This window comes from Epinephelus lanceolatus, chromosome 4, assembly GCF_041903045.1.
Source record: "Epinephelus lanceolatus isolate andai-2023 chromosome 4, ASM4190304v1, whole genome shotgun sequence".
Classification (NCBI taxonomy): domain Eukaryota; kingdom Metazoa; phylum Chordata; class Actinopteri; order Perciformes; family Serranidae; genus Epinephelus; species Epinephelus lanceolatus.
Genome location: NC_135737.1, coordinates 11,850,462 through 11,864,966, shown reverse-complemented (window position 1 = coordinate 11,864,966; position 14,505 = coordinate 11,850,462). Strand labels below are relative to the sequence as shown.

General features: G+C 39.3%; 1 protein-coding gene across 1 annotated transcript; it reads right to left on the bottom strand.

The window, feature by feature from the left end:
* Nucleotides 1–4,570: 4,570 nt before the first annotated feature.
* On the bottom strand, nt 4,571–13,965 carry LOC117260145 (solute carrier family 35 member F2-like). The gene is made up of 8 exons (XM_033632046.2): nt 13,836–13,965; nt 12,130–12,305; nt 11,271–11,398; nt 9,618–9,777; nt 9,267–9,423; nt 9,133–9,185; nt 8,633–8,787; nt 4,571–6,005 (listed from the first exon to the last, which is right to left on the bottom strand). Exons 1-8 carry the CDS (start codon nt 13,943–13,945, stop codon nt 5,640–5,642), a joined length of 1,305 nt encoding a protein of 434 aa, XP_033487937.1. The 5' UTR covers nt 13,946–13,965; the 3' UTR covers nt 4,571–5,639.
* Nucleotides 13,966–14,505: the final 540 nt, after the last annotated feature.

Sequence of the window (14,505 nt, the reverse complement as noted above, 5' to 3'; positions counted from 1 at the left end):
TCACAGTTGATACACGTTTGGGAGAAAGCTGCAAAAGGCGCCACCGTTGCCAAGCAACAGTTGCTAGGCAGTAGTAGCAGCTAGGGTGGGAGGGTCTAATGGAAGCGTTGTTCTGTTCTGTTCGAGACGTTCTGTGACGTCACATAAGAAAACGTCTGTGATCTTTAGCCTAAATACTGTTTGAAGGCTTACAGTGTAACAGGCTGTAGATGTATGAGCTAGCTAACTGATAACTTCAACCTAGATTATTTAGTTTTACATTGACAAACCAGATAAGTCAGTGAAAACTGAGCCAAACAAAACTAAAAAAAAGCATTGAGGATAATCATCCATAACAACATAATAACATTTGCCACGAATAGGCCTATACCAGGACCTGTACAGACAGATGCCGAAGCTTAGAGGATGTAGCCTACTGTTCGCCTACTGATGGAGTCCTTTTTTTAAAAAGATGATATGGTGGTTGGTCATGCCCGCAAAATGTTCGATGCATTCAGAGCCAAGATGAAAATCTGGTGCTCACCTGGACTAAGGAGACAGAACAAGTCAGACCACCTCCCTGGAAGAACTTACTTGTGGTGAAGGCTCAGATCCTGGTCCTGCTACCGGCAATGATGCAAAAAAACTTTTTAACATGCAAGGTGCATATTGAAGCTGCCTTAGAAGAGGCTGCATTTTGTGAACTTAATGTAGATATGTGCTCGGATTTCTCCATCATACCACCCTACGTGTCAAAGTTATTCTGGAAAACTAAGTAGAGGTGACGATCCCTGTGCTTGGACTTTTAGAAGTGACTGCTTCATTCAAGTCCAGGTCTGTTCCTGCTTCCCTCATAATGGTTAGTGAAGGCCCCGCTCTGCTTGGAAGATAGGCTACTTGTTTAAAGCTTTCGAATGGAAAATCGGTACTGATACCATCCTGCGACCAAAAATCTGCAGACATATAAAATCTGACACCTTAAAATTAACATGCAAAGTGTGTGTTAAAAGTACGTCAGGAGAAGCTGCAGACGTCTCATTACTGGTGGACACAGGGGGAGAATTCTCTGTTATAGGCTACCAGAGTCTTTGTTTAAGAAACATTTCTCTAAATGTCTCCTTTCTGACTCTGAGCTTGATCTGCAATTCTACTCAAATGTGACCGTTCCAGTGCTTGGACTTTTACAAGCAATGGTCTCATTTGAGTCCAGGTCTGTTCTTGCGTCCTGTGGTTAAAAAAAAAAAAAAAAAGAGAAAAAAAAGCCCCACACTGCTGGCGGTGGACTTGTTCTCAGCTTTAAAATGGACAGTCATTGCTGACTCCAACCAGCGACCAAAAAAGCATTGCATCTTCTGCAGGTTCTTCAAAATCTGCAGCTGTAGAAGAAGAGTTGGTGTTATGTAATGAAATGAGGTGTACTGGTTTACTCAGAGAGCTCTGGTTTTCCACATCGAGTGATTATAAACATCTAATAAGTGAATCAATAAACGTAAATAAATACATTTCTGCTTGTCTCTCATCATTTACTGTAAGAGCTGTAAATATTTAATTCTGACTGCTGATTCAGTGTAACGACCTCAGACATGAAACTGGTGGACTCAAATGCACGACTCGCAGTAGGTTTAACAAAAGTATTTTACTTGGCAAAATCAATTTAAACAAAAGGCGCTCTCAAGGAGGATATACAAAGTTCAAAACAAAACACTCACAATGAGGATCAAAAAAATATCACAACTTAGAATCAAACCTGATAACATGAAAACCTGACATCACACAGACTGAACAAGACAAACTGGCAACAAGACAAAGAGAGGCAAGGACTATTTATACATGAGGTAGGGGAACACAGGTGAAACCAATCAGGGGCGGGGTAGACAATCACAATGGCGGGAAAATCACACAAAGGGAGGAAGTCAGGGTCTGAAACGAGAGGGAAAAGGTGAGTACAAAATAAAACAGGAAGTGCACGACGAGACTGGACATGAGTGACTTTAACTTAACATAAAGTGCTCATGACAAGTGCTCATGACAACAAAGGACTAAACATGAAACTAAACTAAGGCATGACATAAAATATGAAACACTAAACATGAACATGAATAAAATTAACATACTTGACGAGACACAACATTCAGTTTGATTCATGCATTTCACATTTGTATTAGGTACAAAGAAAAAATTGTGTTCTTTTACAAGTATTTTTTTTTTCATATGAAAACCTCAGTATTGGAGTCTGTAAAGAGAGCATACTGAAGTTTTACTATCAGTTCAGTTTTAAATAGTACATTTGTTTGTGAAAATGCATGTGTTTGTGCAGTACTGAGCATATAACTGGATACATCAGACTTGGATTATATTACTAAATGAGTTGTGTGAGAGTTTGTAAATAGGTGTTTGATATAGTTTTGCTATTGTCAATAGGCCCCAGTCAATCAATAAATCAACATGTGGAGGACAGTGAGAAAATGAAAGTTTTCCTTACGAATTTAAGGTTACACAGCATAACTAATTGTTTACAAATGTTTATTTTGTGGGTGAGGTTTTCTTCTGAGAGTGGCCATGGGTCATCCCTGCCATTAAGTAAAAGTACTTTACATCAAAATATATTTAAGTACCAAAAGTAAAAGTACTCATTACGCAGACTGGCCCGTGTCATCATTATAATTACTGATGTATTAATGTGTTCATCAGTTTAATATTGCAGCTGGTAAAGGTGGAGGTCATTGTGATTACTTTGTTTACTACACTCTTAGAAGAAATTGTTCTATATAGAAGCTTTAAGGGGTCTATAGCTTGATAAAAATTTGGCACCCTAAAAAGGTTCTAGCCACCTTATTCCTGAGGGCACTACTGTAGAAATGATTACTTCCAGTGAGATAGTGGAAGTAGCAGTAAGCTAGTTGGTCCCATAGACTATCTGTGGTTAGTCCAGTGGCTACTCTTGGTGGCTAACTGCCAACGCTGGTTCTTTCTCGAAAGTAATTTGCCTTCACTTTAGCAAATACTGATTTAACTAATGTTAACTTAGCATTTTCTAAAATGTCTTTGCAGAACTCTGGTACCTGTTGCACTGTCCGTGTCTGTAACAACTACCAACCAGTCTAAGCTAAATTTTTGTCATCGGCGACTGTGTGTTGAACATGTAACCAGAACAAAAAGGGATTGTCCCTGTTGCCAAAGGTACCATTGATATGAGAAATAAAACCACAAGAGTTTTACGAGACATAGCGAAAAAGTATTAAATCAGAATTTGCAGAGGAGACTGACACCTCGACTGACAGGTCCGTCACTCAACGTCAGTACATAATATCCCTGTCTTTCCCCGTCTGAATTCATTCTCAACTTACATTAGGAAATTGCTTGTTATAACGTAAATTCAGCAACATACCTTGAAATATGTGTTTAGTCATTAGGGCTGAGAATGTGTTTCTGACGTACCGTACTTCCTTTATATCATATCAAATATGAATGCCAAAAGTTATTTCTTTTACTACCACTTTATATTACTATTACTGAAGTCTACTGCTAAATACAGCATCATGTTTCGCTCAGAACATCCATCCATCCATTTTCATCCACTTATCCAGGGCCAGGTCTCGGGGGCAGCAGGCTGAGCAAAGCACCCCAGACATCCCTCTCCCCAGCAACACTTTCCAGCTCCTCCTGGGGGACCCCAAGGCGTTCCCAGGCCAGACAAGATATGTAATCCCTCCAGCATGTTCTGGGTCTGCCCCAGGGCCTCCTACCAGTGGGACGTGCCCGGGACACCTCCAGCGGGAGGCACCCAGGAGGCATCCTGATCAGATGCCCAAGCCACCTCAACTGACCCATTTCGACGCGAAGGAACAGTGGCTCTACTCCGAGCTCCCTCCGGATGTCTGAGCTCCTCACCCTATCTCTGAGGCTGAGCCCAGACACCCCACGGAGGAAACTCATTTCCACCGCTTGTATCCGCGATCTCATTCTTTCGGTCACTACCCAGAGTTCATGACCACAGGTGAGGGTTGGGTAGATGGACCAGTAAATTCAGAACAGTTTTTAATAAATCAGAAGTTAAAAAGAACGTGTAAACTGTGTCATTAACGCAGACAAGCGGAGGATTAGCTGGGAAACATCACATTTATTCACTTCACATGGAGCTACAGTTGATACTGAATTATGTCAAATGTTTGCCACATGTGTTAGTACCTCTCAATAAGTCATTAGAAATCATAAATCAACTGGGGCGTCGGTGGCTTAGTGATAGAGCAGACGCCCCATGCACAAGGCTGTTGCCGCAGCGGCCCAGGATCGACTCCAGCCTGAGGCCCTTTGCTGCATGTCTCGCCGGTCTCTCAGCGCCGGAAGTTGCACCCATAATTTATGCAAGGTATCATAGGGGCTAGGAATATGGTGGCTATAGAACCATTTCAGAGGATTAATTTAAAAGTACCCCGGGGTTCTTTGTTGCTAAACAAAATGGTTCTATATAGAACCTTTTAAAGGTTCAATTAATATCCCAAAGGCTTTGTCCCCCAGGTTTTGTTGGTTTTGGCAGTAAGTCTTTTTTCACTACTAACCTATTGTAGATTGATGAAAAAGAAAAGAAGGGTGTTTCAAATTGACTGTATTGGTCATCAAAAAGTAGTTACACCATATCTAAACACCACTATACACAATATAAATCATATTCTACATTAGACAATATAAATCAAATATTACAGTAAACAAAACACTCCATGCACACACAACAATCAAAATATATCAGCATTACCTGTAAAATAAAAATACAATTGATTTTAAATATAAAATATCTCTGGACCATCCCCACCATTTCAAATTAGCAAAAAGTATGAACGAATAGAGTGACAGATTCAAATGAATCAGCAGAAACAAAAGAACAATAGGTTTAAGATTTTTAATCTTGGCAAACGCTTTCTAGAAAATTACTATTTAGATCAGTTATATAGTCACTGTGAAGGCTGATTGTAGATTTTTCTTACTACTCATACTCTTTTCTCACCATTACCTGGTTTGAAAAAAATAAAATAATGTTCTATAAATGACAGCATGTTTCATCTGTTTGGGGTACTGTCTCTTGCATTGGAAGGAGTGGATTCCCACTGTCATCGGAGATGATGGTTGGGAATGTGCTTGATGGTTCTTATGGAAAAGAAACATGTAAGGAACCTCCTGATAGAGTTTAAACTATACATGTAGGTCACTGACAAAACAAAATTGTCAGTGACAATGTGAAGATTCGACACATGGTGGAGGTCATTGTGATTACATACTGTATGTAGCTATAATGATAAATCACAATTCATGAGTTGATTTACATTTTGTAATAATAATCTGAATCCGAAAAGTAACTAACCAGAAGAAAAAATACAGCCAGTGGGTAAAAGAGCTGTCAGGCAGCTGACTCTCTGACTCTCTGTGTTGGTAACAATGAACATATGCAACAGATGAATTTCTGGACTTCCCTCAGGACATCTTGGAGGACTCCTGAACAACAGAATTTTAGACATGATGTGTACCACTGTTTAGTTTGTTTTAATGTGTATCTTTCCTTTCCTTTTTTTATTCTTTTCTTATATGTCTTGTTTCTTTCTTGTTTCTCCTTCGTATTTCATATTTTTAAATACATATGACATATTGACAGGTTTTCGTGCTGTAGTTCACATTTTAGTGCTGCGTCCAACATCTACATCATCGCCTTGTTTGAGGCTTTGTGATGGCAATGAAGGTCTCTTCTTCCTTCTCCTCCTCCTCCTCTTCCTCCTATCCTCTCCTTCCCACACCTTCTCCTTCTCTCCATCCCCCTGCTGATCCTCTTCATTATTGTCCCCCTCAGTGGTGATTGTCACGGCCACCTCCTGCTTGGTGATGTCATTCTGAGCAGCCACGGGGTTTTCGTAGTAACATTCCTCGCAGATGGAGGAGGAGGTGTTGGGCTCTGTGCGGTCAGTGGGTGTTGGCACGGCATTGAAGGTGATGAAGCCAATGAGGATGACCACCAGTGAGACCAGGTAGAGCCCAGAGAACTGAGGCAGGGCAGAGTAAGGAGATGATATTTTAATTCAATTATATGAACAGACGTGTTGCTGAAGCAGTATACAGGAGCATTCTTCAAGTTTTGTGGCATCCACAGGGGAGGATTTTAGCACATGTATGTACCTGCAGGACAACGTTTGGAGCCAGTCATGGACTAGTGTAACACAAATGTGATGTGGAAACTTAAAACCTCCTGCATATATACATGGATGACAATGACTTTTCAGTAAATTGAGGACAGCTTATGTACAGTTGTTTTGAATTCTGGATTTTTTGATGAGGAAGAAGGAGATGTTATTTTAAGAATTTTCTAACCCAGTAAATAAACTCTTTTTTTGTGAAAAAAAAAAAAACATAACAGAGGCAAATTATTATTCAGTGCAAGTATCTCACTTGAGTATAACTATTGAGTTATGTTTCACTGACTGGTTCAGTGGACATTTAGTGTCAAGGAAGCAAAAAAGGTACATTTTTGCATAAGTGACACTATCAGGTGAAATATTGTGTTTGCAGTTAAAGTTGTATAAAGGACTATGGACTCACAAGTTTATAAAATGCTGTGTGGAAACACATGCCCTTGAGATTACACTTTAACCCTTATTATCATTCATTAACACTGCTGTGTCGCCAACCCGATCTCACTACCAACTCGTCAAATACCAATGCTTGGTCAGTGTCTCTCGGTGTCTGATGCCAGGGCACAATGCAACCTTTAGCAGCAGTATGAGATGCACCAAGTGGCGGCATTTTTTGATGCTCCGAGCAATAGGGGTGGGTGAAATGGCCCTAAAATAACATCCCGATATTTCAGAGTATTTTTGCAATAGCGATATTCTTGAGGACATGACAAATTTGTAAGAAAATATTTTATTATTAATTCAAGAACATAGAATTGCAAAAAATAAGTGATACAGTTTTACATGTTTGCCTTCAAATATTTAGTAAAAACTTAACAAAAATTATCTATTATTTCTTTAGTTTTTCTAAACAATAACAGTAACTCAGAGTGAGATTCAGATTCTGTCAACAAAATAAAATCTATCACAAATTACACATTACACAACAGCTCCCAAATACAAAAAATGTACCCTGGGATCTATATATTTAAAGAAACAGGTGATTTCCTTCCCTTTTAGCAAAATCCTAAATGATTGAGTTGGCGTTTTTTTCCACCTGAACCTTTATGCTCTGCCATTTCTCTTCTAACATCACGCTGTAACCTGTGACAGGCTGTTTTGCTTCAGTAACTATGGCACATTCACATACATGTAGTGTTTGTTGAGCCGTGAACGTCACGTAGGTTTACATTACCAAAGGTTGATGAAAAAATCACTTGACGACACTGACTCCCTTGTGCGCACAGCAAGAGAGGAGGGGTAGAATTGCTGTGCTGCTGCCAGAGGAGCTGCTGAATGAGTTCCCTCTGAGCAGTATAACGCTAAAAGAGTCTGAGAGGTCCAGGGCTGTTCGTTAAACGTTCAGGACACCCAGGCCTAACAATACCACAGTTTATTGCACACTACCAAAGCTGCTTCTCTTTTTGGAACCACCGCGGAGTCTGTAATAATTTCGCTTTCAGCCATGCTTGTTGTTGCCATGCTAACAGCATGACAATATGTCAACAAGTCAAAATATTGCGAGTTTCACAATATACATTTTTTATATTCATATTAAAAATTCTACCAGCAATATCATGAACGATATGATATGGTAGGAGCAGAGAGGGATGGGTGTAACAAATTCTGGACTTTCATCAGGGAGACAGGTGTTCCGTGTGGGCCTACCATGTGAAACTAAAAGTAAATCACAGTGTGCTAGTATGTTTAGCATATTACGATGTATGCAACATACTGTATGTGACATGACATTAAATTATGTTAGTACCAAATGTACTTATTTTAAGCCATACCACGTGTATACCATGTTTACCATACAACGATTTTTTTTACCTACATTCTACGTTTAGAGACTGACATGCATTTCACAAGCAAAAACTGTTGTCTACATTTTCTTTGAAAATAGAAGTTTATTTTGAAAAGACAAAACGCATGTAACTACATAAAAATTGAAAACACCATCCCTGACATGTCCAAAACTGAAGCAGGAGGAATACCTGGAGCAGCGTAATTTGACATTTAGGGCAGTTGACCAAGCATCTGTATTTGACACTTTGAGAGTGAGAATGTGTTGGTTTTACTATTTAGCAGCTTTCTCACTGGGTCAAAACCTCACTAGTTATTGGATATTTATCGGCTCAGGCTGTAATCAGCGCTGATCGGCAGTGATGGAAACATGACACCTGTGTGGACACGCTAGTTTTACCCCCTTGTCCTGCACAATGTAATGACACTCAGCCACAAATTCTTTCTGTGTCTGTTTAAGAATTAATAGTTCTTAGACAACAGTGGAGCTCTATGGCACAAAGGGAAGAAGATGTATCAGGTTTTGGGTACTTCTTAGTAGATGTGTTTATTGTTGGTGTTCTCCAGACTGTTCCTTTAAAGCTAGGGTTAAGGGGTTCATTCTGTCAGTGAGAGTTCTCTTAGTATAGAATTAAAAATATATATGCGTGTGTGTGTGTGTGTGTGTGTGTGTGTGTGTGTGTGCATCAGCTTACATTATACTGGAAGAGGAAGATACCACAGAAGAGGCTGAAGAGGTCGGCAGTGAGCAGGGAGAGGTTGACGGAGGTGGCGCTGCTCAGTCTTATCACTATGGGCATACAGCTGTACAGAGCATACATGCACAGCGCATATGCAGAGAACAGGAGCCCTGAGAGGAGAGACACCCAACTGTTAGTGTATAGTAGAAACTCAGTTTTAATCAGGGTAAGCTTTTGTAAGCTCCTGCAAGTCACCAACAGAGGTCGTAGATTAGATGATCCTTAATGTTTAACTTTGTTTTTTACAATGTGGGAAATTGCTGATCAACTTTTCAGTTTAGTCAGGACAAAAGCTCAGGGTGAAAAGAAGACTGAAGGTATTTTATGGCTACGCAACAAGCATGGTTTATATTGTAAAATCAGTTTAGTGAGAGGTAAAAATCTGCATGGTCATCTTCTCCTGCCTTATTTTGTCTATTGTCTTCAAAGTGTTTCTGTGTGAGATGAGTACTGACCGACTTGCCAGCTCCACTGGATGGCAGCAACGTCATTACGTTCCAGGATCACCCTGGGTAAAGGGGGAAAAAACATGAGATTAGCCATAATGTTAAATGGGCCCTAAGTCCTGATCACACCCATACACACTTACATCTGTATGGTGCTGAAAATTGTGCCGAAGAGGCCGACCATGCCCAGGAACTCCACCCTGCTGTGGTTCTTTACCATGTATTCCTGACACACATTAGACACAGCGTAGAGTGAAGCACTGAGCAGCACCAAACCATCGCCGAGCAGGATGTTTGAGGCTGAGGAGGTGAGAGGAGAGACACATCATTTCTGTGGTCCAGAATTGTCAAAATAACACTGATTAACCTGTTGGCGGTTTGTTCATCTGGGTTTTGTGATACCAAACTCCTCTGTTAAGGCATTCCTTTAAAAGTACACTGACTAGGGCAAACGATGAACTCAGTGAGCGAGAAAACTTGAAGGAAGTTCTTACTGGAGCCCTGGTCTCGCCCAGCCAGCAGGTCAGCTCCCACCATGGCCCCTACCCCAAGGAGACAGATGGAGACGGCTACATAGTGGACCGGCCTGTAGCGTGCCTTCACAACCCACCAGGACAGGATCATCAGGATTGGGACCACAAAGCAGTCCAGCAGCTGGAGACAGGGAGCCAGAAAAACATTTATATATGAACACAAACTTCAGTGAATACAGTGCACATGTGCCAACCATGCATGCGTCCTCCCGCAGAGGCTCGTGCTCATTTTCTTATTTTTTCCAACTTTTAGCCCAACGTCACTCTTAAATGTATATTTAACACCAACATAAGCTCTTAAAAGAATATTCAACATAAACACATATTCTGTATATTTCTTATTCTAATTTCTATTGTTGAACATATTGTGTTGTACATTGTAGCATAATGCACATATTTTTATATTAGTAAAATTTTACATATTAGTCTTATACATTGTAATGTAGCACGAGGCTTACATTTTTGCACACTTTTCATACTCAGGGTATTATACATATTTTATATTTTCAAGTGTTTTAAATATTGCTGGGAATACTGAAACATAATGCACATATTTTTTTTTACATACTTCTTACTTTCATACTTCTCATTCCTGCTGTTCAATTTTTATTTTTATTTCTGCTGTAATGAATCACAATCACCCCTGGAATCAATAAAATATTCTGATTCTGATAAGTTAAATTAGTTCATACATACACTAAAAACAGTAGTCCTTCATTAGAGTGAGGAAATCATGAAAGTGACACGACTCCAGCCTGTAGCCTCCAGCCGCATACTGAAGCATGCGGCTGGAGGCTACAGGCTGGAGTCGAACCCGGGCTGCTGCGGCAGCAGCCTTGTATATGGGGTGCCTGCTCTATCCACTAAGCCCCGAGTCTACTTTCATTTTGTCTCCACCCCATCCTATGGCCTGAAAATGGCATTTGAAACGGGCGTGACCCACCACTTTGAGTTGTCAAGGCAGAAAAAGCTAAACTTGGAATGTAGCCAGAAAACTAATTTCTGACAAAATTGAAATAACAGTGGAATAACTCTTCCATACTTCATCTTTCAATACATGTTGTCATTTTTGTGGGTAACTCTACCCATTAGGATGTTGTTAGTATTTGAAATTGGCTTTAATTTATGGTCCAGCCAGCTGGTTGAAAGGGCACTTGTTTTTAATAAGATTTTCTTTATGCTAGCGCCCACCTTTGTTTGCTTGCATGCTGGAACTCATATTTTGAATAAAAAAAAAAAAATCTAATTCAAGTAATATTCTACCATGTGTCTTATTTTAAACAGCACTTACATTTTGATAACTAATGAGTACTAAGCATTAGCAGGAGTAGAAATATGCAAAAAAAATATCTTCTCAGGGTGCCAAAGGTCACCAAATTATTTTTAGTATCAGGAGGCTCATGTCACACGTGTCACAAGTGTCCTCTATGTCACAAACAACTTCACTGGAAGAAAATCTGTTTTTTGTTTTTTTAAATTTGGTTAAACAACTGCAAGTGAGTTCATGTGGTTCATGGGTCTAAGGCCAATAACCCCAACGTTTTTAAAGAAACATGATCTGTTTTTACAACAAAAACTCCAGCCATGACATCCACACAAACATCCCGTACTCACCTGTATACTGGTGAGAGTGGTATACTGGTAGGCTTTAACCACAGCATAGTTGGCTTCCACATCCACCAGTCCCAGCAGAAGATACTTCCACCATCGCCTCTTCAGTATCTGTAAAATATTGCCATCCCCTGCGTTTTAAAGGGGAACATCCCTGAAATTCAGTACTGACATTTATTTGTTTCTCCACTAAGCCTGAGGACAGACTGAAGCTGATTCTCTGCTGCTCCCTGTGGACGCAAGTTGCACCTACCATCTTTGCTTGTGTCTTTAGTGATGAGGAAATTTGTACATGAATTTTCTCAGCGACCCACATATTGAAATGTAATGTCATAAACTGGATAAGTAACTGTTTTTAAAAAAAATGGAGTCCACACAAATACACAGATAATCCGATAATGTCTACTCTTTATTAAGTTGTATAAATTTATGCGTGCCTGTTAGTAGTAGAGGAAGTAATCAGATCCTTTACTTAGGTGAAAGCAGCAATACCACATTAACTATTACCTGCAAAGTATACTTAATGTGTCAAAAGTAAAGGAATGCAGTACAGAATAATGATCCTAGTTAGTGTAATATTATTATGTCATGGTGATAGAATATCATGTATATAATGCTTTAGACAATATGCCAAATTAAATAAAGTTGATATGAATATTATTGCTGATACACTAATTGAGTAAATTTACTGTCTGTCTATGAAACTGCTACTATAGTTTATAACCAGAATTCTAACATATACATTGAATTAAACAATACTACAAGTAAAACAGAAACATTTAGTAATCAGCTATAATTGAAACTATGACTCCTCTGTTACAGGTATTATCTGAGGTGTCCAAACCATACGTGGTAGTGTTACCTGTTCTGCAGAGCAGCATGGTGGTGTAGGTGACACACAGCAGGGTGTAGTTAAGGAGGCTCTGCAGCATGGGTGTGTTCACATGGAAGCTTGTGGCCAGGTACTGGGAGCTGATGGCCGTTCCACAGATGAGCCCAGCCAGGCCCTGACCCATGGCCAACGTCTTGGCCAGCTGCCTGAGAGAGAAAGAGGAGATCGGCACGTCTATAAAGCCACCATGCATATCTAATTTTCAATGTTGTTAGGAGACAAAGATTATATTTGCTAAAGTACTGTACTTAAGTACAAATTCAGTGTACTTGTACTTTACTTGAGTTTCCATTTTACGCAACTTTATACTTCTATTCTACAACATCTCAGGAAGGTTACTTTTAAAATGTCATCAGTCACAGATTACTCATTACCCTGTTAAAAATGGAACAAGTAATGTAACTATTTTAATTACTTAATCAAAGTAAAGTAACTTATGAAATTTGATTATGTTGTGATTTCTTCACTAGCAAATGCTTTAAACTGGGAAATAGAGCTGAAAATTCCTAAAAACATAAATGATGCCAATGCTGACAGCATTTTCACTGCTGGTAAACAAGCTTTACACTGTAAAGAGTCCTTTTCTAATTTCACAAGGTAAATATTTTTGAATGTCCAGCACTGAAAGGTGTTCTTGTCCGACAACATGGCCACTTGACTTGCCGTGGTCAAACCATGGCAAACTAAGGTTGGTAAGAGTACCGGCATTTAGTTTACTGGCAAATTCAAATGAGAGAACCAATTTAAAAACAGGGTTTAAAATGTAAGTGTACTGCCAAATGAATGGAGTCTGTCTGGACGTAGAGACAGCTCTTTGTAAAAAATGCTACCCTTGATGGTGTGGCATGGCATTGCTGATCTGTGTTGTCTTGAAGTAAGCCAAGGAAAGGCATTATTGCACAGTGAAAAGATGCAAAACAACAGAATGAATCTTTTATTCTTTATTCTACAAGCTTTTACTGAAAAGAATATATTTAGATGTTATCACCAACATTTTGATCAGTAACTTTCACACATTTTTAAACACTGAAGGATGAAGTGTTCCTTCACGTGCTAAGAAAATTCTCCTACTTCTTAGGCTAAATAAACTCTTTGAAAACCCTCTTGGATCAGCTAGAAAATGCATCGTCGCAAAGCTGAAAACAGGACTGTTTTTCTGACACCATGAAAAGTTTACTTTTTAGAGATACACAGTTCTCACAGGACAGCCACGCTACAAACATATGATGATCTTATAGAGTATGATGAATTGCTGTAGATTAAACTAACCAGCAGTGTATAAAGGAGTTAAAATGAGCACAACTTTAGTCATCTACAGCAATAAAATGCTGCATGAAGCAGTAATATTAATCCAAAAACATTGCATTTACAGTAAAACACTGTCAGGGAACATTTTACTGCATAATCAGTACATTTACTTGAGGTACTTTAACTATATTTTGTTGATACTTTTACCTAAGTAAGGTTTTAAATGCAGGACTGTTGTTTGTTGTGCTGTAATTTCACAGTGTGGTATTAGTATTTGTACTGAAGTAAAGGATCTGAATACTTCTCCACCACTGCTGGTGACTATAATGTTAAAGGTAGACGCTTTGACTGAAAACTTTCCTGGCTCTGATAGAAGATAACAAAATCTGACTTCAACATGTTTCTCTTCCTCTCATGTTTCCACTTACCAGGTGAAAACTTCCCTGGGGTTGAACTTCCTGATCCTCACCATGAGTCCGCTGCTTCGGCTCTTGTCAGTCACGTCCCTGGGTGCATCCTCGGTCTGCTTAGTAGCCATGTTGCCACACTGGTGATGGAGGAATCCTCTCTGAGTTTTAACTGTTACAAGCTTTTAACTCCTTGACTTTCACTCAATGATTAACTGACTCTGAGGGCAAAGATTATTCCATCAGTAATCTTCGTGTGTGTGTGTGTGTGTGTGTGTGTGTGTGTGTGGGTGTGTGTGTGTGTGTGTGTGATGTGTTAATGTCATGTCAAAGATAAACTTCAGAACTTCAGAATTCATCACTGTGCTTCACTCTCATCTGTTATCTGCTGATGAGATAACAACTTGTGTTGGAGGAAATAAAATTTTATGGAAATGACATTGATGGAAACTAACTAAGTACATTAACTCAAGGACTGTATTTGCATAGAATGTAATGGTACTTTTCTTGAGTATTTCTTAATTACTCCACAACAATTAAAAGTGAATATTTCATTTTATACTCCACTTCTTTGACAGCTGTAGTGACTTTTCAGACTGCGTGTTATGTGTAAAAAAAAAAAAAAAAAAAAAAAAAGTAATACACTAATAACAAGCGGTGCATTGTTACAGTGCATCTCAACCTTTTTAGC